At 48.0% G+C, this 25,978-nt stretch overlaps 1 protein-coding gene across 2 annotated transcripts in view; it reads right to left on the bottom strand.

Moving 5' to 3' along the window:
* LOC146798805 (uncharacterized) overlaps nucleotides 1-25,978 on the bottom strand; it is a 105,390-nt gene that overhangs the window by 64,889 nt on the left and 14,523 nt on the right. For both annotated transcript variants that reach the window (XM_085626114.1, XM_085626115.1), the window contains exon 2: nucleotides 6,779-6,875. In XM_085626114.1, coding sequence (XP_085482240.1) covers nucleotides 6,779-6,875 — 97 coding nt within the window. The remainder of the gene's footprint in view (nucleotides 1-6,778; nucleotides 6,876-25,978) is intronic.

Here is a 25,978-nt window from a genome sequence, read left to right as displayed (position 1 = left end):
CACCAGTGCTAAAGGACTGCAAAAAGAACTTCCCTGTCAATGACACCAAGGCATAATTAACTTCCATTCCCTACAGAAGACCACCAGTGCTAAAGGACTGCAAAAAGAACTTCCCTGTCAATGACACCAAGGCATAATTAACTTCCATTCCCTACAGAAAACCACAAAAGAACTAAAACTATATGTGAAGGATGACAGGCAATTCCAACTGCAGCAACTATGAATATATCAATGCATGAAGCTGTAACGAGCTCATGAGAGGGAGGCTAAATTGTACAATGGCCACATATATCACTGATTTTGCATTAAGCTTACCAGAAAGATAGTTTAGTAATAATAATATGTTTATTACTTGCTCAAGGCCTCCACTGAAGGTCAACAAATACTACATTAGTCATCAACATTAGTACTGAGGATAAAAATAATTAATATAACATTAAAAATAATTTCAAAAAGCAGTAACCCTCAGTGGAAGTTGGCAGAGCCATAACGTCCAAAGCTTAGTATGCAATCCTGACTATGTTATGGAGAAACCTGTTCTTTAAAACTGTAATCATGTATTTTGTAACAAGATACAGACATACAAGGAATGACTTATGAATTGCATTTTACAGTAACAGAGAGGACAAATACATCATTGTGTTTGCTTCTCCTTCCATCTATCTGTGAAACACTTTAGTGGCAGATTTCCACTTTCTAAAAATCAAGAAAAAACATTGCAAAGGGTGACCTTGCAAAGAGGGAGATACTACTACTTTCTTTTCAATCATGCAGATTCAACTATTATTTTGCACAATTTAAGATTTATACAATGTGCAAAGTCAGATAGATAGATTGTGAGAATGCACTCCAATTAATCATATTTAAATAGGTGATATTCAGCCCTGTCAATACAAAATGTGTTTATAAAAATGTAAACAGATCCACTGTGTCAGTTGAAAGTTCATGCCTAACATAATCTCTAAAAGGAGTAGGTAGTTGACCAGTGGCACAATCTGGCAATTGCCCCATGAGCCCAATTCGAGACACTTAACAGACTAGCTTGTAGGTAGAATACTTACACAGGAAATCTGTAGTGTTGTCAGTCTTGTTAGGACGACATTTCAATTTATTTGATTTACAAAAAGTAATTTGTCAAACTTTCAACTGCATACAGAAGAGTTGGAAGTACCTTAGTCTCGTATAGCAGTAGGTTCAAAATTCACCTCTAGTAAAGTTTTGAATCAAAGATAATTTACAGCTCTGCTCTCATTACAAATGTTATTTAGTGATCAGGCTCAAACTTCAGATTTTAACACCCAAAAATAAATGAATGCAACAGATCCAAAAATTAAGATATCTATTTAGGTTTTGTTGGTGCATTTGCTTATGCTTGAAGAAGGAACTTGTATGTTCTAAAAAGTATCTAATTGTTGTTTTGTCTGTTAGTGCAGTAATGGGTGTGAGAAGTTGGCCTGGTATATGCTGTCCACTAGTTATAGTGGGCACCTTGCACCAGTCCAAACGACCCATATTGATGATTAGGTTAAAGACAACCTTTATTGAAAGCTATCCTAGTGGTAGCTATGGAGAGCAGCTTCCAGGCTAAGTCTCGAAGGAATGTAAAGCAGCTTGGTTTACCAGATTATAACATCCTGAATAACCAAATGAAAGGAGAACCACACAAGAAATATATATAATATATGTATTTATTAATAAACACTCTCTACTAATCTCTTTATGAGATTAGAGAACAAGGTACACAATATTAAAGCACTAGAACAACAGTAAATAGCACAATACACAGTGGGCTCCAGGGGGAGACCAAACCATATACTAAGAAAGTGGTATAACAACCACGACTTGACTAGACACAGTGCTAAGAGTACGTAGAATCGCTGTGACCCCAAGGAACCACCCAAGGTAGTGACACAGGGGACCCACGGAGGACGTGTGCAGTGTGAGAACACAGCCGCGAGCTCCGTACAACTCTATGGGAAAGTCGCAGTTGGAATTTTAAAGTTTAAGGACTTAGGAGAGGACTTCAAGCTAACCCTTTGGAACATAGAAGGTTCTAAGGCCAGCACCCTTGAGAGAAATGAGGTACCAGTGTTACCTATCCCAGGAGAGCCGGGTGCATAGGGGTCAAGTGGTGTCGGGAACGTGCGTTGATTTCAATGGCGTGATGCGCAGAAGTGCTGCTGCCGAGAAGACAAGAAGTGTCCAGTGTGAGCCAAGCCTGGATCAGAGCTGAGAAGAACCCAAAAGCAGAGGGGACAGAGTCTGGGTCACTTCACAGTGACCAGGGGCACGATAGATGAATGCCCACCGATGTCAGTGTTGCAGGTGAGAAGAGGTGTAGCTTGACTCTGCAGCCACAGGGACCAGGAGACGTCGACGATGACCAATGTCTGCAGGTGAGCTGTCCTATGAAGGATGTCGAGTGCTGGGGGGTCTGTGTCCGGATTGAACACCAACAAGCCTTGACAACTGCAACCCACGCGGTCAGAGAAAAGATGCTTTGGTGAGGACCAGCAAGGTCCTGGGGACTCCCCAAGGAGAGTCAAGGCTCGTCTGGAGCAACCAGGAAAGCCCACTTAAAGTTAAAGTTCCCTTCTCAGGTACCCACAGTTCGACAGACCAGGGATCGCGAAGGGAACTCGAGCTGAATCACAAAATACCAGCCCACGGAACACTTGTGGAGTGTAGGCCGGAAATCTTCAGTGGAAAACTGCTCGGGGTCTGGACTACAAGTAGCCCAAAGCACAGCCTCAGGGGTCGCCAAAAAGCATATGCTGCTGCAAATGTACACGGTGCCCAGGGATTCGGGTTGCACGGTCCCCACGAGGGATGCGGGTCTCAGAATTACTGAGAGCACAGATCAACCTCAGGGACCACGGGAACCTACCTCCTGTGTTGCAGAAATCTTCGGAGTCCTTCAGGAGCTGCGTAGATGCAAACCGGTCAGATGCGTTTCAGGTGCCTGCCTTGCAGGGGAGTAACTCCTTTATTCCAAGGGAGATTCTTCAGTCATCCATCGTAGTGTAGCTAGATGAAGTACTTGGTTTCTGTAGCAGAGTTTCATCCAGGTAAATCCAAAGTCCTGTAGTCAGGGGTTCCTACTTTATACCCAAGGAAGGGGTGGGACAAACTCTGGGGACCCACCTATGGGAGGGTCAGGACAGATGGGTGGCTACACCCATGTCCTTTGTCCAGTTTTGCGCCAGAGCAGGAGCAAATGGCTCCTGCAACCGGTTTGAGCTGGACTATGCACAGGGACACCAAATGTGCCCCCAGTGCAGACATCAAAGCACTCTCAGAGTGCACCCACCCAGCCCCGATACACTAAAGCCTGTCTGGGAGGTGGTCACACCTCCCTGTGATAGGAAACCTATTGTCCAGCCTCTCCTGCTGGAGTTTCGTCCAGCAGCAGGAGGGCAGACTCGTGTCTGTGGCTGGCAGCATCCATCTTGTGATGCCAGGGTCAAGAAAGCTGGTACTGCGGGTAGAGGTGTTGTCATATTTCTCCCTCTAGGAGGGTGGAATCATACCTCCCACACCAGTTACTGGTGTGGAGGTATGATTCCAAGGTGTTTGACACCAAACACAACATGTTTCAATGCAGCCGTTTTAAAGTTAGCATTTACCGCAAGGTTATAATGCACTTAAGAGTATATGGTTGCTGCATCACAAACAACCCCGGAATACAGGTTCCGAAGGCTGCAGAGGGGCTCTGCTCATGCAGATACACCCTCTCACATAAAACCCAGCACCCTGCCTTCAGGATTGATAATGCCTGCCATAGGGGTGACTGATAGGTTTATATGTGCAGTGATATGGAGTACATGTAGTGAACCTATATCTAAGTAAGGTCTGCATGCACCACCTTACACAGGCTGCTGTCGCAGACCTGTTGAGTCATTTTGAATGGTCTCCCAGGGGGTACCTATGCCCTGGGTATATAGTATACCATATACTAGGGACTTGTAAGGGTACCCCATAATCCAATCTGGAGTGTACCTAAAGTACATGAGCAACCAATTTAGGTAGAAAGCAGATAGACTGGAGTCCTGATTTGCAGGATCCCAGGCAGACTAAGTCGAAAACCAGCAAAACACCAGGAAAAAAGTGGGGGTAACCATGCAGTCAGATTCCACCTTCCTACATAACCCACCCCAAACGAAAGGAGATGAGGCTAACCTTGGCCAGTTGAGCATTTATTGACTAAGTGGCCATATAAGGAAGATCCTGCACTACCATGGATACCCCCTGTTTCATTGTCCACTAAGCAGTCCCTACCCCTAAGGGTATTGGATGGTCTCCAAAAGTTGGGATTTCTACCTGTAGGGTGTTTTGGCAAAGTAAAAGGCTGGTGGGGTGTATGAGTAGAGCAGTGAGGCCCTAATAAAGTTGGCCACAGCTTCCTCAGATCACTGGTCATCATGGAGGCCTTTCTTTCCATGACTGAGTTGTATCTGGCCCTAAGGGTCAACCTCTGGCTGCCTACAGCTGGGGGTTGGGTCCCTTTGGTTGGAATACTGGAGGGACATGGTAGGTTTGGAACCACTTGGTCCCAGAGTCCATCTGGGGGTGGTCCCTATTCAATGTTAAGAGGGATCCCTCAGTGTGATGAGGAATTTTCACCTGGCTAGGGCTTATAGACTGGGTGCCCCTAATCTGTGGATGAGGGGGTTCCTCTGGACAGTGGGCCCTTAGGGGTCCACTGACCTCCCTGACCTCTGCAGCCCTAGGCTGATTAAGGTAGGGTAGAGAGGGGCAGGTTACCTGCTCCAGACTGGGTACCACCTTGGAAGGGTCCCCTGCCATCAGGGGTGTTGCAGGACAGGCCTGACCACCTCTGGGGCAGTTCCTTCACTAGGGGTAGGATCAGTTCCCTGCGAAAGCTGACCCTTACCTATAGTCTGGGGGAAGAAGACTTTTCTTCAACCCTTGTGCTCTCTGGTGGAGTGGAGTGGGCTATTCTTTCAGGCTCCACCACTACAGAATTTCCCTGGGGATGGGCTGAGGCCCTATGGGTCCCACCAACTCTCTCAGGGAGGCCTAACATTCTTAAATGGGCCAGGTATTCAACTTCAGCACAGGCTGAAATTTCCAGATCATTACCCAACAGGCAATCCACAGGTGAGTTTGGGGACACTGCCACTCTCTTTGGGCCAGTGGCCCCTCCCCAGCTGAGATTGACTATGGCCATGAGATGATCTGTCCTAATACCATCAATGTTGGTCACCTGGTACTTAAACTCAGGTAAAAGCTGTTGAGGGGGGTCTAGCTTCCCTGTCACCATGGTGACACTAGCCCCTGTGTCCCTGAATGCCAACGCCTTCTGACCATTTATTAGTGGCTCCTGTCTGTACTTGCCCAAAGAATTAGGACTGACAGTGAAATTGGCAAATCCCATGCCACCATCACAGACTGAGGAGGCCTGTGAGGGGGACCTTTCTAAATTATGGTCCACCTCAGTTCCCCATGAGAACCCACCTAACCTTTTGGATGCACTACTACCACCTGGTGGATTACTACTTGTAGTACCAGGAGGAGTGGTAGTATTGCTAGGAGGAACATTTTCCTTATTGCTGACCTTAGGGCAAATGGGGTCATTTTTCTAGTGGCAAGGTTTCTTACAGACATGGCAATAAGGTTTCTTTTCAGGGAGGAAGGAGTTTGGGACCTGCCCCCAGAAGAGGACTTTTGGAGCCTTGTAGTGGATTTATCTTTTGATTTATCCCCACCTTTCTCTTGGTTTTTGGAAGAATCTTTCTTCTGGCCACCACCCTGATTCTTTGGCTTTACCCTGGTTCTGACCCACTTGTCTGCCTTCTTTCCCAATTCTCGGGGAGAGGTCAGATCAGAGTCCACCAGGTACTGTTGTAAAAGCTGGTTTTGACAATTATTAAGGATCTGCTCCCTCATAATCAAATTGTACAATCCTAAAAAGTCATGCCCCTTGCTGCCATGTATCCAACCTTCCAGATCCGTAGTAGCAAAATCTACAAAGTCAACCCAGTCTTGAGTCTGTGCCTTTTGGGTATCTCTGAACGTAATCCGGTATTGTTCAGTGGTTAAGCAAAACCCATCAATCAGAGCACTCTTCAAGACTTTGTAATTATCAACATCCTCTTCTCTAACAGTGAGGAGCTTGTCTCTACCTTTGTCTGCAAAGGAAAGCCACAAGATTGCTGCCCACTGCTCCTGAAGGACCTTCTGTACTTTACAGGCCCTCTCCAGTGCAGTTATCCATTTGTGGATGTCATCCCCACTCTGGTAGGGAGGGACAATCTTGTTCAGGTTCCTATGGTCATGAGTATGTTCTCTACCTCTAGGGACACTGTTGCTGCCACCATGGGGCTATAGCCCCAACGTTTTATAAGCTCTCTGAAGCTCCAGGAATACCCTATCTAAGGCCAATTGCTCTCTCTTGATTCTGAGCTTATCTCTCTTAAACTGGATCAGTTGGCTCTTCTTCTCATAAGAGGACTCCCTTTTATGAGAAGCAGAGGTCCTGTGAGAAACAGAGGTCCCTACAGAAGTACCAGAATGATTAGATTCCTGAGAAGGAGATCTTGATCTTCTTAGTAAAATGTTAAGTACATGAACAACAAATTTAGGGAGAAAGAAGATAGTCTGACTGGGATCCTGCTAATCAGGACCCCAGTCTAAGTCGAAAACTAGCAAAACACCAGGAAAAAAGTGGGGGTAACCATGCAGTCAGATTCCACCTTCCTACAATGGGTATTACAACATGTAATAAAAATCTAAAGTCAAGAAATTACATATTTACCCTGTGCCTCAGAAAATCTAGAATGTTCGTAAAGCTGATGTTCTTCTGCAGGTTCCGGCTCCTTTTTCACTACAACGCCATACAATATTTGGGGCACCTGAAACAACAAATATTATAGACTTTTATTCACAGTCCAAACAGGTCATTGTGCTTAGGATCCTCAGACCCTCTTCAATCCCAGCTGAGCAACAGCAGTCCGATTTCTTGCAGTTTATTAATGTATTTAAACATTTATATAACATCATCAGAACAGTTGAGGTATACGGGTGTTTTATATAGAATGTGAAGCAATGGGATATATCAGTTGGAAGGCATGGTTTTATTTTGGGGGTACTAGAACTTGGGGGATGCATAACAGATGAAACAAGAGGTCAGTAACAGTTCAGTTAGATTTTAATAAGAATTATAGCTAAGAACAGAAGTCAAGAATAGATGAAATGTTTGATCAGGTGAGCTTTCAGTTGCTTCCTGATGACCAAAAAAGGGGATGGCTTCAGGAGTCTAGTAGGCAACAACTTCCAGGCTGATATAGCTGCACCAGAGAAGAATTGTCTGACGGTGGAGATTCTGAGCTTAGGGATCTCAAACGAGTGCTTCTGAAAGGGGTGTGGAATTTTACAAATTATTTACTTGTTAAAGGGACAGGATGCTTCTGAAATCTACTTTTTTTTTAAAAAAAAACAGTACCTTTTTTGTGTTGATGTACTGCAGTAATGTGAACAATTATGATAGCATTCTCATTATATCAAAACTCTGATAATACATCTCTGAATATGCCAGGGATCATATGGAATCAGGGGATCCTAGCAATGCTTTGATTTGTCACCTGTCTGGAATGCTAAAAACGATCTGGAAGTGGCAGTTCCATGGTTGAAATGTCCTGTGAGTCTGTGCACAGCTACAAACTTACATGTTATTTAGAAAGTGAATTTGCAATCACTCAACAGATGTTTGCAAGAGCAAGTACATGCGTGTATATTTACTTATGCGAAAACGGAACTTACAAGTTTACTACGTATATGATTTCCAGACCTGCTTCTATTAAATCGTGTGAGTTCTGTAAAACCGAAGAGTGAAGAAGTGCATGCACATACACTTGCTGGTGCACTTTTGGACTTTCTTAAAGAATTGGACCTATAATTTATTTTCAAGACGCATATCATAGTTATAAACATTTCTCCATTATTAATCGTAGTTGGTATTGGCATGCTGATAGGTTTTTGACCTGAAGAGGGGTGGAAACACCCTAATTCAAATCACAAGGGTGGAGAGGTTCTTCTGCTTGTTGGAAGAGGTGCTGGAGGGATACGTCCTCCCTATCTGATACTAGCCAGACAAAAAAGTATTCCACCCTGTAATTAAGTGTTACATGGGGTACTACTCTCTTTAGGTGGTACACCGTCTGCTTAGGAGCGGGGAAGGAAAACATTATTTTTTGTTATATAACCCTCACACTCTAGTAGAGTCATGCTTCATCATCGGGTTCACCCTGACTCCTAAAGGTCAGGATGGGCTCAACCATTTTTCATGGAGCGCTTAGGAGAAGTAGGCCAGGGGGTTTAAAGATTAAAAATCCTCCATTAACTCCAGGATTTCCCTTTATTAGTGGAGTTAGTGGGGATATTAAAAAAATACCCTCATGTTGGCTTTAGGGTCATAGGACCATTGTATCCTTACCACCTTACCCCTTATTTTTTAATAACACGTAAGGCAGAGATTAAGCAGGCATTGCTGGCCTGTACGTGCACTCAACTTGCTTTGCTGCAGCAACTCCCACTTCTCATAGACGATTTATAACCATACTAGTCCTTGCACAGGCCTTTCAGCAAGTGGCAGTGAGGATCAGCTGGAAACCATGAGCGGCACATTGAGCACCAGTACCCTGCAACAGGCAATCAATGCCATGTGTCGATCTTCCGGCTTTGACCGGGTGATAAGCAAGGTACAGAAAACTTACGTTCCGCCCACACTTCTTACCCATGTTTGTAGTAATTTAAACTCCCTAACTAGTTAGGTTGTTATATTTTTATTTCAACATTTATGTAGTGATTTATGATCCTATACTGGAAGTGTTTTCATAGCTGCTAGGTTTCCAAGGTACGAGCTACTCTAAAAGGATCCAAAGGCTAAAGTCAGTTAAATCGCTGGAGCACTTGTGATGTCTTCAGCTTCTCGTTTGATGGCATCATATTTAAACTGCTTGTGCTGAGCCCTTTTCTCAACTTCGCATACTAACTTTTAAAAATATGCTTTCTTTTTTGTTACAAAATGCTGATGTGTAGTTTGAATACATTTTTATTAGGTTTTCAAAATCCCCCATCCAACACCCCCCACCAAGATAGGATTTATTCCGCTGCATGCATCTCTTCCACCTCCCTATTTTCCCTTTCTGTACATTGACTGAGCCCACTCTTAACAATTCCCTCCACGTCCCTCTGTCTCTGGCATATTTTTCCCTGCATAGTCTTTTAAGCCTCTCAAACTACATGTGCCTCCCTTTCCCTCCGTCTAAGCCTGCTCACTGCTTGTGTACCTTTCTCCCTACTGGATCTTCTTTTTTGCAGTTGGTAGGTTACCAAGCTGGTACCCTATAGATCTTATTAGGAAACACCAGTTTTCCAGCACATGTTGCTATAACAAAAAAGTATTTTTCCACTATAATCCATTGTTCATCAGTTGAAGGAAGGGTCAGCCACCATTTATCCCATCAAATAAAATTATTCCTTTGCAAACTAACCGAGGGTTGATCAGAGGCATCACGATTAATATTTGGCACATTTAATTTTTTTTTGATAAACAAATTTTTATTGATTTGACAAAAAGACACCAGCCATACATTATGACACCATGAAGACCAGGAGTACAAACAATGATCTGCGCGACCCATTCCACGAATATGAATGATAAAACTGCATGTGTTAGGACATTCTCCTTGAGAATAAATCATCCCCCCCCCAACCACTTCCCCTAAATCCTCCGATACTTCTTAGGACACCCATGTGCTTCATACATAGTTTTTTCTTGCGTGGCACACCAGTCAACTCCGGTCCACCAGCGTCTGACACATGGGAGTTCAGGGCTTTTCCATAAGGCCGCTATGTCCCTTTTAGCCATCACCATTGCTGTAGTAAAAAACTATTTGTCATTCTTGGACCCATCCAGCCCGTCAGTAATGCCCAGGATCGTGTGTTTCGGGTCATGCGGGACGTCCCACCCCAGTATTTCAGTGAGCTCATCCTCAATGTCCCCCAGAACCGCGCCAAGCGAGGACAGGCCCATACCATATCGAGAAAATCAGCAGGGTCGTGACCACATCTAGTGCAGGCAGAGATCGGGCTAAACCCTGCTCGATGAAGGCGTACAGCGGTGAGGTAAGCTGCATGCAAATAATAAAGTTGTATCATACGCAGATTAGCGGAGGCGATGACCGTCCTGGGGGCCATAAGGGCATCACGCCCGTCTTATTCCTCCAGCGTGCCTACCCATTCCTCCCACTGAGCACGTAAACGATCTAAGTTGGGGTACTATTGAGCAGCGCACGCTAGATGCAGGAGTTGCCACCCCTCCCCAGGTCCCCCAGCATAATCTGCGCCTCAGGCGGGCTATGGTCAGGGAGCCGTGTGCCTGTTATGAGATGTGCGTGAAGAGCATGACGCAGTTGTAGATATTTATAGAACTGTGACTGATGTAGGGAGTGTCAGGTTTGGAGGTCTTTGAAGGAGCGCATGTGATCCCCCACCCACACATCACCCAGTTGTGAAATTCCTATAAGGTCCAAGGATAGGAAACCCTGCAGTCCAGAAACCTCCTTAAGCCAGGTCCCCTGCCACAGGGGTGTGCATTGGGTCAGTGTCTGTGTCCCTTTGGTGTGTCACAGCGCTGCCCGCCAGGCCTGAGCGCGTCACCTCCGGCATTTGGGACGGGATAGGATCCCCATAGAGCATAGATTGGACCCTGTTCATACCCAAATCACCCAGCTCAAGCCTGTATGCCGGGTCAGACCATCCCCCATTGAACCAATTATGAATGGTAAGCAAGCACGTGGCAAGATTGTATCCCTAGGCCCCCGTCGAATAAGGGAATCTTGCACCCATATCCCCAAGTACTTGAACGATTGGCGACAGAGTGGTATGGTGGACTGCCAATCAGAGCACTCTCGGGACAAGTGAAGGGGGACCAGGACCGATTTGGCGGGGTTTAGCCAGAGGCCCGATGCTCGTTCAAAGGACTGTAAAATGTGGAAACAATGGGGGCCTGACCGGGCGGGGTCCGCTAAATAGATGAGTACATCATCCGTGTAAAGAGCAATCTTGTCGGTTTCGATGTTGGGCCATTCCCAACCCCGCACCATCGCGCACGATTGTATCAGGGTCGCTAGGGGCTCCATCTCCAAAGCAAAGAGGAGGGGGGAAAGAGGACATCCTTGCCTCGTTCCCCTGCAGAACGGGAAGGGTTCCGACAGGACCCCATTTACAAGGACCTGTGCCCTCGGGCGGGCGTAGAGAACATTGACTAGACCTCGAAAGCGGGGACCAAAGCCCATCTCCTCGAGGACAGCCTCCAAAAAACCCCAGTCCACCTAATCAAAGACTTTTTCAAAGTCTTCAAGGAAGAGCGTTAGGTAGGGGGTGAGCAAGTGGCGGTGAACCAGGGCCACCTGCAGCCTCCGGAGACAATGTCGGGTGCCACGTGAGGGCATGAACCCACATTGGTCGGGATGCACCAACACTGCTAAGTTGGGCTTGAGCCGCTGGGCAAGGACCGTGGCGAAGTTTCAGGTCAGTATTAATGAGGGAAATGGGGCACACCACGGCGAGGGTGGCTGGGATTTGGGAAGGACCACTATGGTATCCATGTCCGTCTCAGGAGGGAAGGAGCCTTTCTCAGCTGCTTCCTGAAACAGGCCTGCAAGGTGAGGAAGAAGGGTTTCGCGATACAGAGCGTAGTGTTCCTGAGGGAGTCCGTCAGAGCCCGGCGTCTTGCCGGAGGAGATGAGGGCGATCGCCTTCCCAATCTCATCATGGGAGATGGGGCGGTCCAGATCATTTTGAGTTATGGGGTCCAGGCGAGAGAGACAGCTGGTCCTGATCCCCAACAGGCCGGAAAGAGAGAGGGGTGGATTTCTGGCCGCATGTAACTGACGATAGTTTGAGGCAAAGGCGCGGGCCATCTCCGATGGGGAGTGATACACCCAACCGTCCTGATCCATGATTTCAGGGATTATGCGGTTTGCTCTGGGGTAGGTGGCCAGTCTGTGGAGGAGCGAGCCATTTTTGTCACCCCAACCATAAACCCTGGCCACCGATGAGCGCAAGAGGAGCTTGGCCGTGTCCAGCGAAAGTTGTCTAATCTCTGAGCGAATATGAGCACGGAGGCGTAAGGAGGTTGGGTGGGTGTTTGTTCAAGATGCAGCGCTTGCGCCTCACTTGAGGTAATTTGCTCCATTTGCGCCTGTCGCTGGAGTTTGAGCTGACCCTTAGCGGTGCCCCTAATCGTGGCCTTACCAGCCTCCGACAGAGTGCCTGGTGAGGGTACTGATCCCTCGTTGGCCAGAAAGTATTGCTTAAGTTCCCGTCCCAGCACCTTCCAGAACTCCTTATCCTGAAGGAACCAAGCATTTAGCCTCCACGTTTGACACATTGAGGGGGGCCCGTATTAAGCATCAATGGGGAATGGTCAGAGATGCCCCGAGGGAGGATGGAAACATCCTGGATGATGAGCAATCATTCAAAGGGACGAAGAACATGTCGATACGAACTTGTGTGTGATAGGCTGCCGAGGTATGTGTAAACTGCCGAGAATGTGGGTGCCAGACACGCCACGCATCGCAAAAACCCAAAGACTCAGACCAAGATGTCAGTTGTCTTGCTTGCGTGAGTCTACCAGGGGAGGGAAGGCCTGTCGTGTCGAAGTCAGGGGAGGAGACGGCATTAAAGTCACCCCCAAGGAGGGTGGGACCCAGAGGCAGTGACGCTAGCAGGTTGACCGATTTGGCCAGGGTCGCTGTCAACATCGAAGGGCGGGGGGAATAGAGTGATACAAGATTGATGGTGCCACCGTTCAGCATGCCACTCAAGGCAACAAAGGTGCCCTGGCCATCATGGATAACACGCGCAGTCACGAGAGGGAGGGAACGTTTCACCAGGATCACCACCCCACGGGAGCCCCGAGCGAATCCCGAATGCCAAACACTATCATAACCGTAACATGTTAAAAAGGGACAGTGATTACCCTGTAAATGTGTCTCTTGTAGCAATAGGACTTCAACTCCGAGGCGTTGCGCGTGACGTAATACCGCCATGCGCTTAAAGTGGTCCAGGAGGTCATTGACATTCCAGGACATGACGCGCAGGGAAGTCCTTAGCAAATGTGCATCAGGTATAGTGGCAGATAGTGGCAGTGATGGGGAAAAGTCTCAAAGGGAAGTCTGGCCATGGGATAGGTCGTCTATAGGGCCGATTGGTTATCCAAAGGGGAGCTATTGTGTCTCACTGGGAATGCAACAGGGTGTCATGTGAGTGCTGGTGTGGCAAAGTGAAGAAAGAACAAAAACAAATGAAAAACAAAACATGGGACAACAGTCCCCTCACCTTAACCCCTCCCCCAACCCCCCACCCTACACTTCAGGAACTGAAGCATCTGTTGCCCTAACAGTGAACAAGTTTAACGAAAAACCAAACTAAAACGCCTGGGAATGGGGAAGCGTGGAGGACCCCTCTTCATGACAGGATATGCATAATCAAGTCCTGTGGGACTGAAAGTAGTGGTGAGCTGAAGTGGCGTCTCCGGCTGCGGAGCCAAGCCCGGCAGGCAGAAACGAGTTCAGGCCGGGTCCCTCAGAAGTGTTGGAATGCGTAAAAGATCTGTGTCCAGAAGGTCCAGCAGAGAGGGCTGAGGTGAGGCACCTCCATGGTCCAGGCGACCAGAGGGTCCAGATCGTCTCCCAGCTAAAGATTCTCCAGAAAGCAATGCTGGCTGCCGTGAGGGGCCCAGCGGGGAGTCTGAGTGAGCCCACCGCTGGCCACGATGCCTGCTAGAGCGGTTACATTGAGGCCGGGGCCAGAAGGCCCAATATGGGCAGACCCAGTGCCCACATCACCAGGCGATGGATTCCGGTCACCAATCCGCAGAGGACGCTTCTTCGTTGCCCAAGCCCAGGCCTCTGCAGGTGTGTCAAAGAACAATGTTTTGTTGGAAAATACCACTCGCAAGCGTGCCGGGAAGAGGAGCCTAACTGGATGTTAAGGGCCCTTAGCTTCTGTTTGACTTCACCGAATGAGCGGCACTGGCCCTGGACCTTGCAAGTGCAGTCCGGAAAGACAATAATAGTATGAATTTCGTAACAAAGTCGTTGTCGTTTGCGGGCTTCGGCCAGGATAGAATCACGGACTTTGAAGTTAAGAACCTGCATTGTAACTGGTCGGGAAGCAGCTCCCGGTGGTGGCTTAGGGGCAAGGGAACGGTGAGCCAGCTCGATCGCGATCTAGGGGGTGAGGGAGCCCTCGGGGACCCATGATCGCAGCCACTTCTCCAGGAAGTCCACAGTGCGGCCCTGTTCCACCCCCTCCGGAAAACCCACCAGGCGGAGGTTGTTGCGTCGGGACCTGTTTTCTGAGTCTTCTGCACGTCAGTGCAATTCTTGGGTGTGCGACTGGAGACGAGCCACCTGTCCCTTTAGTTGTTAGACATCGTCTTCCATGGTGGAAATCCGGGATTCGGTCTCCTGGATCCGGGCCGTGGCGTTCCAGAGATCCTGCCGCATGAGGGTCATGTTCACACGTACTTCCGCGATCTTGTCCTCCACAGAGGATTGTGAGGTGTGGATAGCTTGTAGGATGGTGGTGGGGGTTCCTTGTCCGCGTTGCCCTCATGTCAGTAGTGGTGAAACAGTCCATTTTGGTCTGAGTAGCAGGGGTCTTGGCTGGTCTGTCCCTTCCCATGAGGTCGTTCAAACTGGGTAGGGGGGCCCCTAGGATCTCTCCTGAAGGGATACCGAGCAGGGAGGTCTTCAGTCCACCCCAGAAGGCACAAGGTCCAAAGGAAAGGGGGGGAGGTTAATCAGAGCAAGGGAGAAGGCTCCCTCAAGACCCACCGCCGCTCGGTGTGTGCGACCGAGTCCACCCCTCCAGACAGGACTGCACAACAGCAGCAAAGTGGTAAAGTTCCAGACCAGGGCAGGGTCGAAGTCCCCGCACCCCGCCCCACCGGGCCTCACACAAGGCAGACCACAGCGGAGGGGTCGGTGAAGGAGGCCTCCCCTGGGGCCTCACGCTGCTCGATGACAGCAGCTGATGTCACTTGATCAGGCCCCAACCGCATGCGTGGGCCGGGCGGTGGGCGGTTGCCCCAGGAGCCATGGACAGGCCTCAGCTAGCCAGAGTCGGGGGCCCAGGCTGGTATGGCGGGCACAGATCAGGGGGGCTGCAGGGGAGGTCGCTACCTGAGACAGCCCGCCGCTTGATGAATGCGGCAGAGAGCCCCTGCTGCCGGCGACTCAGCCTCTGGAGGTGGTGTGACTGGAGTCAAATAGCCATGTCCAACGCCACACCACTAGGCCCCACGACCACTACGGACCAGGAAACAGCAGGCTGGAGCGGCTGGAGGGCGGCAGAGGGCCCCACCCTGGGCCCCTCGCCGCTCAATGGCCACAGCCGACACCGCCTCCTGAGCCGCCCCCAGGTAGGAATTTAAATTCAGCCCCAACTCTTCACCATCGGTTGCTGCCAAGACCACGGAGAACCCGGGCAGGGCCACAAGGCACGGGGGGGGCCAGGAGGATCCAGTCAAGTCAGGCAAAGGGCAGCGCCACCCAGGTTCTGTCTCTCCTCCCCACAGGTCGTCCACGAGCACGCGGGGGCCTCACACAGGTACTCCCGGGCCCCCACCGCCGCCGGGACTCACCGCTGGTTGCCAGGCCCTGATTCACCAGGGTCATCTCCGGCCAGGCGAAGCCGATCACCGCCGCCTTCCAGCCCCCGTCACCCGAAATGGCGGCCGAGCTGCTGGGGGCCGAGGCGCGGTAGGAGTCCGATCCGCAAGCATAGCAGGCGGCAGCACCGCGCCAGGCGTGTTCTTATGACCCAGACGTCCAGGACCAGGCACCCGCAACCGGTACCATGCGATCGCGGTCGGGCGGGAATGGAGAGGGGCACAGTCGGCACCTCGGGGACAACGGTGTTTCTAGGCTGCTCCGGATCCAGGAGGACTCCTCCGCTTCCCAGGCCCGCAGGCGAGGAATCAGGCAGCGCAGCTTGGAGGCACCCGGCACCGGAGTTCAACACGGAGAGGCTGCCATTTTAGTGCAAGCCTTGACTGCGGGCGGCATGGCGGTGAAAAGCGGGGTTTTCCGTCATCAAGAGCCCAGAGGTGCGACGCCAAGGTGGCTTCGCTGTCAGGAAAGGATGGCCCGCAGGACTGGAGGATTACAGGCGGATGGCGGAGGGGTCTAGGAGCACACTCAAGGTGCGTCCACCATCTTGGCCTGCTAAGCCACGCCCCATCACATTTAAGTTTTTACCTCAGGCTATGGGCAAAATGGTAATTGCCCGCTTTGTGGATGTCCAGTCTTTCAGGACACAAATACAAAGCACTGTTAAAGACATTGGCAAAGCCAATAAATCTGGCTAAACACTTATAAGGTCTCAAAGGTGAGACCTATTGGCTATGCCAATGCTTTTTTGGTATTGTGGTCTCCCTGCATGCATGGAACAATGTATATGTTCCTACTGAGTATGTTTGTTTCCACTATATAAATCTTGTTTCATCACATGAAAGAAATTAATAAAGGTATATAAAGAAAATGTTTGTTGGTAAATATAACATAGTCACTGTTGTTTCCATGCGATGATCACCCTTCAATTTGATGGCTATGACAATTGAAAATCAGGTGCACAGGCATGATAAAATAATACGTCAAGGAGAGATGTAAATAGCAACTCTTTCTTCTGTGTATTTCATAGCAGCTTTATGTGAGTGCATGTCTGAAACGTGAAACCGATGTAAAGCCTTTTTAAGCGACTATTTTGTTAGTAAATCAGATTTAAAAGTAATGTTGCACTGCCAAATCATTGTGTTTATTTGTACCCTGATTTGCTGGTGAAACATTTTTAATTGTGATTGCGTCCAAAGCACACACCTAAATTGCGATTTTATCACTACAATAGAAAGAGTTTATTTAGGTGTGTATTTAAAAAGAAAATCATGCAAATAAAAGCCTTCGTTTAAGTGTATGTTTTGCAATTAAATCAGATGCACTCAGAATTAAAAGTAAGGTTGCAACGGCAAATCAAAATAAAAAATAATCGCAGTATGTTGAAAGTATTTACCTTTGATTTGCTGGTGCAACATTATAATTAATTATGAATGCATGTGAATTACGTTTACAACATGCGCTTAAACAAAGGCTTTGATTCGCTTGATTTTGTTTGTAGACACACACCCAAATCAAATATTTAAATTGAAGTGATAGAAGCATGATTTAGCCACGTGTTTTGAAAGTCAATTACGGCCATTCAGAATTACAAGTATATCATATCATACCAATGCCGGACCTCAGTGTGGACGAACAGCAATCATGCGTAAAATAGCTAAATAGGCGGCCTCAAAAGCCGGCATCAGGCATTTGTCCTTGGTATTAGAGTGCACGGCAAATGTGACGAGATAAGAAAAAGATTTACAAGTCTGTTTACAGAAACTATTAAAAGTCTTCGTTTAAGCATATGTTTTACAATTAAATCACATGCACCCAGATTTAAAAGTAATGTTGCACCGGCAAAACAAATAAGAAACACAGTATGTTGAAAGCATTTAACTTTTATTTGCCAGTGCAACATTACATTTAATTATGAAAGTGTGTGAATTACTTTTACAACATGCGCTTAAACATAGACTTTGTATCACTTGATTTTGTTTGTAAACAAGCACCAAGATAAAGTCTTTAAATTGAAGTGATAGAACTGTGATTTAGCCACATGTTTTGAAAGTCATTCACAAGCACGCAGAATTACAAGTATATCACACTGATGCCGGACCTGAGTGTTAACGTACTGCAATCATGTGTTAAATAGCTAAACAGGCACCCTCGTAAAACAGCGCCTGCCATTTGACTTCGGTCTGTGAATGCACAGTAAATGTGACGAGATAAGAACAAGATTTACAGGCCTGTTTACAGAGGAGCTTGGAGGAGCGAGTCAAAACACGAGTGCTCGTGATTTAAGTGTTCTTTAACCAACAAAATAGTAGTTCCTGAAACAAATGTTTTTAAAAAGAATATTGAAAATAGTCAAAATTGCATGAAAGGGCTCTCTAATTATTCAAACGGTGAAACGACGCAGGTGACATCAATATACAGTGAATTAAGTGCCTAAGTGAAGGAAGGTGACTGAGTGTATATACATATACATATTGAGTGAAGAGATTTTACAGGGAAAACTGAATAAATTATGTTGGTCCAAACTATATATATTACAAGTGTCTCTAATCCAAGCACAAGGTTGCCCAATCATTTGAGGACTATGAGACCTAAGAAAAATTGGACAAAAAAGCAGTCGACGTTTCGACCCTAACAAATGCAACAATAAGGATTGTTGTGGCGGGTCATCTTCAGGACAGGGGGTGAGCAGAGACAGCCTGGAGGAGAAAATGTTTTGTTTTAAAATTGTGTTCCAATTTGCATTTCGTTTAAAATTCTGAAGCACTCCTCCCCTCAGATTTTGGAGCATTTTATCTCGCCGTATGTACCTTCACGGTCTTTAAGATCTTCAGGGCTTCACCTGGTTACAGTCCCGCGCTTTAAGAGGGCTAGGGCCGGTGGCTGCTCTTTTAGAGTGCTTGCTGCTAAGCTCTGGAACTCTCTTCCTGTCCATATTCGTGCTATTGATGAACTTCTGGTTTTTAGGAAGGCCGTTAAAACCTTCCTTTTCCCCCTGGATTCCTAGAGCTGTCTTGGTCGTGTCCTTTGGTTTTGCTTGTGTTCCGGTCTCTTGTCCATTACAGCGCCGGGAAGCCCCTTTGCTGGGGCAGCTGTGCGCTCTACAAATCTGGTTAACATAACATAACATAACATAACAAGTGGCGCTGAATATAAGAGAGTCGGCCAATTGAGCCAATTCACTCACCCGAGCCATGAATGTTAATAAATTCAGATGGCCAGAGTTTCAAAACATCATCCTATTCATAACGACATGGTTTCAATACGTTGTTCTATTCATGAGGATGCAGATCCTTAAATAAATAAGGAGGAAAAGAGTGGGAGCGCGTCGTGTTAATCTAACTTCAATCAGGCTCAGACATAATTGTAACAGCAAATACATTTTTAATCATACCTGGAAAGAGAGATTTCCAGATGATGCAGTAGAAGGAGAACGCCGTGGTCATCAGTAACCTGAAGTTAAACAATTGACTGTAAATGAGCACGACACTCACATTGGCAGTGGTGAGATAATTGTGTCACTTGTAATGGAGACATACCTTGATAGGCGGGGAATCGTCCCAGAACGTTGTCTTGGAACTGATCGTGAAAAGCACTAGAAGCTGCTAATGTGGAGAGTCAAATAATGGTGGAAACATCTCCAGGAACACAGTCAATTTCTGTAAATTAATTGAGCCATCAATTATATGGCAATTGGGAGGACACAGTATGTGATGTCTGTGTGCGATTGGTGGCGCGCTTATGAAAATGTGGATCTCAATCCAGGTAGAGAGTCGAGATTAAAAGTAAGAGGTAATCCGAGATTAAAAGTAAGAGGTAATCTTAAAAAATAATAATTAAGCAGCATATTGAGGATCGCTCCTCCCTTGGTGTGCATTGTGTTAAGTGGTGTGTCAGGGTTTCCGAATGCTTTTATAAAGAGTGGTCAATTGTATTGAAAAGGCTCTCGTCGTGAGTCTTGACTGTAAGAAAATTAGTGTAGGAAAGAGAGGGGCAGCGCATGGAGATTTGATTACCTCTAAAAATGACAGGTCAGGTGGTGCGTGAGAGTTAACCTGCCTAAAGGAATACTAATTCTGCCAAAGCGTTCGCGCAAGTCACATTCACATACCTTTGAAGGGGGCAGTGAAGTTGCAGATCAATAATGGAAGTCTCTGGTCTAAGGCGTTCACACGGCAGCGCGCTTTTGACAGTTCTGACAAGTGACGTGTCAAACATCGGCGTTGTCATCTAGCATGCACAATTTAGTGCGCCAGCTAGATCGGACTACTGACAGTCCGTAAGTTTTTTGAGAGAGAGAGAGCGGCATCGTGCTATTGACAGCTCTGCGCTTTTGAAGCTTTGACACAGGAGGTGTCAAACACCGGCGTAGACATCTAGCATGCACGGTCTGATGCAGCAGCTAGATAAGACTACTGATCATCCGTAAAGTTTCAAAAGACAAAGCGAATCCCCCACCCAGAGTGTCTGGGTTAGAAAAATATCTATCGGCCTGTATGTAAAGTAGGGCGTTCGTGATGTCTGTGAAACTGACACCTCATTGCTTGTCCAAACATGAAGTTAGCTGATCATTGTAGTATTTACAAGTAGATTACATCTAAAAACGCGGATCAAGTTAGTATTAACCCATCAGAAATGTACATAGTTCATAGTTACACCTCAAGCATATTAACCAAATTAAATAAATGCCAATGATCATAGCACCTGGCCCTCTGTTACAATATGGACAGTTGTTTAGGTGTTGTAATGTAAGTATCCGTCAACCTTAATGGCTATGAAAGACATTTCAATGGTATTCACAAGATATTCATTTGTTATGGAGTGGAGAGTCGATGTGTATACAATATTTTAAAAAAACCATAAAACAATAGTGGCACATACATTGTGACATCATGGTGGAATATGTGTCAGTACCCCCTTTGTCTAAAGACAACATATAACATTTCGTGACTGGAAATGCATTTGTTAGTGAACCAAGGGTAATGGACAGGGTAAACAGTATTAGTCAAGAATTGGAAGAGGGGGAAACAAGGGCAGTGAAGATGGAATCTATGGAACTGAATATCATTTGTTGCTCAACTGTCCCATCTGTTTATGTGTTTCCTCCATTTCATTTAGTTCACTTGTGATCGTTTTCAAAGAATGTATCCATCTACATTCTTTGAAATTAAAGGAGGAGGACAAGTTACCGCCTCTTGGGTAATGGCACATTTTTGCAACTATCAATCACTTCAGACTTTCTGGCCTACACTGGCTTCCCATTAGGAAAAGGGTGAAATTCAAATCACTGTGCACTGTTTTTTTTTTTTCGTTTTTTTTTTTTTTTAAAAACCTTTATTCGTGCATGTTAAAAGAACAAATACGGGCCTACAACCTTCAGGCCGGCCACGATACGGTTAAGCACTGATACAAACATTACGGCCCCTGTGCTTCAACGGTCAAGATTAGCAACGATTTATGAATTATACACTGGAGAGATCCTTGACACCAGGGGGAGGGGAAGTGAAGGTTAATTTTAAAGTTTTTCAAAATAATTTTATCAGGAAAAAAGTCAGTGAAAAGTAAGAACCAAGGAGATTCGAGTCCGCACGATATCTTCACCACACGAGAGAGCAGCAGCATCATTAAAACAGCAATGGAAGTAAAATCTCAGGCAGTGAGGCAATGCAGTTATATAACAGGATAGTCACATGAGCAATTACGCACCCCTCCAGTGCCGCCCCCACTCAGTCAACCCCACACCCGGACCCAGAATCGAAACAAGTATAGTACAGAAACATAAAAAGAAAAAAAAAAAGGCCCATAGAACTAATTAGAAACAGTAAATTACCCCCCCACCCTACACCAATGCGGAGGCTACGGCCTGCCCCCCCCCCCAGCATAGTGCCTGTCGCCCAATAAACCCGAAATGTAGACAAGAGAGAGAGTAAGAATAGAGTGAAAAAAGATAAGAAAACAGTACACCTATGATAAAGGGGGTGAGAAAAGAATAGGACTATTCCAATCTAAACTCCCAAAAAGAAGAAAGTGGGGAGGAGCCTACGTATCATCAGAGCGCCCTGAACCATCGGCCCCCTATGGCCTCCACACACTGAGAACCCACTACACCAAAAGCGGTCGTGTGAAAATGAGTTGTCACAACAATTTAAATGACGGAAGACGGATCGCGACGAGTGCGCACAACATAGACATACAGTTCCAGTCCCCGTCCAGCCCATCCGTGAAACCATGGCGATATAAATCAGTCTAGCCCTGGCCCGATCGCGGGCTTGAGATTAAGCCAGCCCCTACATGAAGGCCCCGCACCCCGTGCAGACAAAGACAATATGGCCGCTTGGGGGAAGATGGTGAAGTAGAATCACAAAATGGCCGCCGACCATCTCTAGAGGTCCCTTTGTGCACCACATAAAGTCCGGACATGGCATGTAGAGTACAGGAGTTCCACAGAAAAGAAGCAGTAGGCCACCGTGAACGATTCCTAGAGGAGGTTAGGTGTTGCTCAGCTGGATACTCTTGCAGGCGCGGTGAGGCAGGCAACAATGAAGCAGGCAGCAATGAACGGGGAAACAAAGTATCCGCTGTTGAGCTGAAGAGCAATTGATCCTGGGTGCCGGGAAAGCCAGATGCAGGCACCAGTGTAGCACGATCACACACAGCCGTTGCGTCCCCGCAAGAGGACAAAAGCACTGGCAGACCCACGCCGTGTTGATGACAAACGGAGCGCTCACGACCCGCAGCCGACAGCATGGAGTCAAACTGCTCACTCAGTGCCTGCAAGCGAGCACACATTTGTAGACGAAAGTCCCGCAGGACAGCCAGAACGGAGCCGCATGTCAGCGGAAGCTGCACCCCCACATCGGCAGCAATCCTGGACGGCACTGTGGAGCTGGTGTCTGGTGGAGGGAGGGCGAAGCGGGCAGCGGGCAAGACCGGAGTATCACCCCCCAGCCGCGAGCAGGCAAACAACGCCATGTTTTACCGCCGGACGGTACAATGGCCGGGGGGGGGGGTCGTAGCAAGAAGTCAGTTCCCCTCAGGTCTGCGCCGCAACAGAGAAAGCCAACAGTCGCCTCCCTTCCCTCGGGTTCGCTTTGCAGCCGACTAGGCAATAGAAGAAGGGGGTCGGCAGCCTCCCACAGCGCGGTCCACAGATCGGGGCAGGAGACTCGCCGCACCGGAGCTTACCTTACAGCCCCAGCCCTTCAGACGCAGGGTGCAGGAGGTGTCTGGCCGTCCCTCCCCAGGCTCATCTGGCGACAGTCCGTGGTGTGAGGTGAGGTCGGGACCGCGGGGCTCGGGCTTGCGCTAGCGGGTCCGGTGACTGCGGAGCTTCCAGGGGGCCGGCAAAGGCCACAATAGAACAGGGGTCCAGGGCGGAGGACAAACGCACCAAGAACTCCGGCGTCCGGGCGGGCTGGGACTTCGGGGAAGCGGCGGCGTGGACAGCGCGTCGTCGCACACGTTTCACCTCGAGAATCGGCGAGGATGGGAATCAGGATGATAGTCCGAGGCCAAGGGCCGACGGAGCCGGGCGCTCAAGCGTCTGCTCCGGTCGCCATCTTGGCTCCACTGTGCACTGTTTTTAAGGCACTTCATGGCCAGGGTCCCGAGTATTTGACCCACCAATTTAGATGGTACAATCCCAAAAGAACCCTTCATTCATCAGAAGCCAAATTCGTGAGCATACCGCCCACGAAGAAAGCTTCATGGGGAGGGAGAAGTTTTATCACAGGGACGGCCAAAGCTTGGAACGCCCTCCCGTAGAGTCTGTGGAACTCCACAAACCTTCTAGCCTTCAGGAATCAACTTAAGACCTGGCTTTTTAACTAATAAACCCCATACAACCACACCTGCTCTCCGTGCCACAATGTTTCTCAGTAGAGTTGAGCTAGCGCCAGGATACCTCAGGGTAATCGTGCGCTCTATAAATAAATTAACATAACATAACATCCAAACACCGAGTCCTCCTCCTTCCACTGAGAATAATTTGAGCCACGCACAGGTCAATGCTGGTGAGTGCCAGTGTGACCTGACTACATGAGGGGCTTCACCACCGTGGGAAATACAGGTCCCTGGAATCATGGACGGTGCTGGGGTAGTTGGAGGGCCCCCTTGGGGACCAGAGGGTAAGACTATTTTCTTCTCCTCCCCTGAACCCAAGGTGCTCTTTGTAAGGTGCTGCAGCTGAGCGGAGGAAGCCGAAAGAGTGGGTTTCTTGATACCAGCTCAGTCTGTGGGGGCGGTCCTCCCAGACTGCAGAGAGGATCGACCTGCGGCAGAGTAGACATCAGTATGAACCGCTCCTGCTAAGTGTGCATGACTTTTGCGACAGGGGCCCACAGTCTCCGACCTCTGCTGAGAGTCACACTCTGGATAGCTTCTGAGCTGCTTAAGCCGCTTCCTCTGTGAGGGCCAGGTGGGCCCGGTGTGACTGAAGGATCTGGGATGGTGAAAGACAAGACTGCCCCCAGGCAGCTTAAGGTGGATAATACACCAAGCCACTTCTGCAGAGAGGAGGCCCCTTGGAACTCAAAATGGATGGTGTCGCATCAGCAGTAGGGTCTGAAACAGGTTACGCTATAAACAATAAAGCCATCCAGGAATTTAGAGTTACCCTCAAGACCAAAATTGGTGATATAGGAGCAGACATCTCGCTGCTCCAGCAGGATCCGTGCAACATGACGGGTCGAATTGCAGAGACAGAACATCATATCTCCACCCTTGAGGATATTATAACTTATCTGCAACAGACAGTTAGAAAGCTGAGGCGTGATGGCGGCAAGGCTAGAAGATGCTGGGGGCCACTCCTACCACAATACCCTACCCTTCAGGGGATTTTCAGAGGGAGCTGAAGTAACAAATACAGAGAAGTTCCTGGAGAACTTGCTTTGTGGTGTCCTCCATGGAAACCAATTATCTCACTGTTTCCTCATTGAGCGAGCCCTCCAGGTGCTCGCCCAATGGCCACCCCCGGGCCATCATTGCCCAGTCCCTCAACTACTGGAACAGGGACTTGATCCTAAGCACTGCGAGGTCCCTGGGTAAAACCTCCCACGAGTCCTCGAAGGTCCTTATTTTCCTGGATTACACCAGATTGGCCCCCCGGCTTACACCAGATTGGCCCAGGTCTAGCAGAAATCATTCTAACAGGTCAAGCAAAAGCTACGAGCCATGAACCTAAAGTACATGCTCCTGTCCCTGGTTAAACGTTTTTCCAGGGTTATCCCTTATACTTTGACCATCCTGACAGAGTTGGAGGAGGAGTGTTTCCAGAAGACCCAGGCCCCTGAAACACAGCAGACCAGGGAAGAATCAGGGAAGGAGCTGGGATGTCATTCAGGGGGTCTTGTCTGAGGAGGTGCTGGCTTTCCCAAAAAAGGACATTGAGGCAGAGATTGAGGCAGTGGCCGGGTGCCCTGGATGCCCCCCCAAACATGAACTTCTACGGACAACGATGGGAGTCGAGAATCTTCTCGGCCATGGAGGAGCATAGGCATGGATACGGACAAGGATACTGCGCCTCGCCATTACACTGATGAGAGCGCTATGATATCATGACTGATGATTACCCAGCATCCTCATGACCGATTTTCCCACAGCACACTCATAACTGATGTTCCCCCTACACCTTCAGGACCGATGCTTCCCCAACACCCGTAATTCCACTGCACTTGAATCCTTGCAAGAATTCCCCAAATACTGTAAACCAATGGTAAGCCTTGCTCCCACTGTTACTGGGGCCCTGGTGTTGTTTTTCATTATGCATGTTGGAGCGAAAACAATACATTTGTTTACTGTTATTTGGTTTTGATCAACAAGTTGCACCTGTCCATTCTCTAAGGTCAAAGAAAGTGTACTAACACGTGTTTTCTCGAAGGTTTGAGAACCTTCCAGACGGATATATGCCCCATGTGATCTACCCACATCCATTGAGCCTTTGGGAGGGTATATAAACCCTGCTCAAACCCGAATTGTGGCTTGGCCTCGATCCCTGTGGAACAAACTTCACCCTTTCCACTCACCAGAAGAATTCTGTCGGAACCGAGAAGCGCTCCAGTCTCCTTCAAGTCCATCAGAACCTGTGGTTCCCTTGGCACCAGCTCACTTGATGTCTTCCTCCTCGCTTCATCCTGCGCAACTACTCCGTACCTCCCACTACTCTCTGAGTCAAAGCCTCAATATCTTCTTTGAACTGTTGTCACATGGAAGAACTAGGCTAAGTACTATCAGGCTAGTGCGCACTAAACCATCTATAGTAGTAAACAGGATTG

This window comes from Triturus cristatus, chromosome 9 (assembly GCF_964204655.1).
Source record: "Triturus cristatus chromosome 9, aTriCri1.1, whole genome shotgun sequence".
In the NCBI taxonomy this organism is placed as follows: domain Eukaryota; kingdom Metazoa; phylum Chordata; class Amphibia; order Caudata; family Salamandridae; genus Triturus; species Triturus cristatus.
The sequence above is the reverse complement of the archived record's forward strand: the minus strand, read 5'-3'. Positions and strand labels throughout refer to the sequence as shown.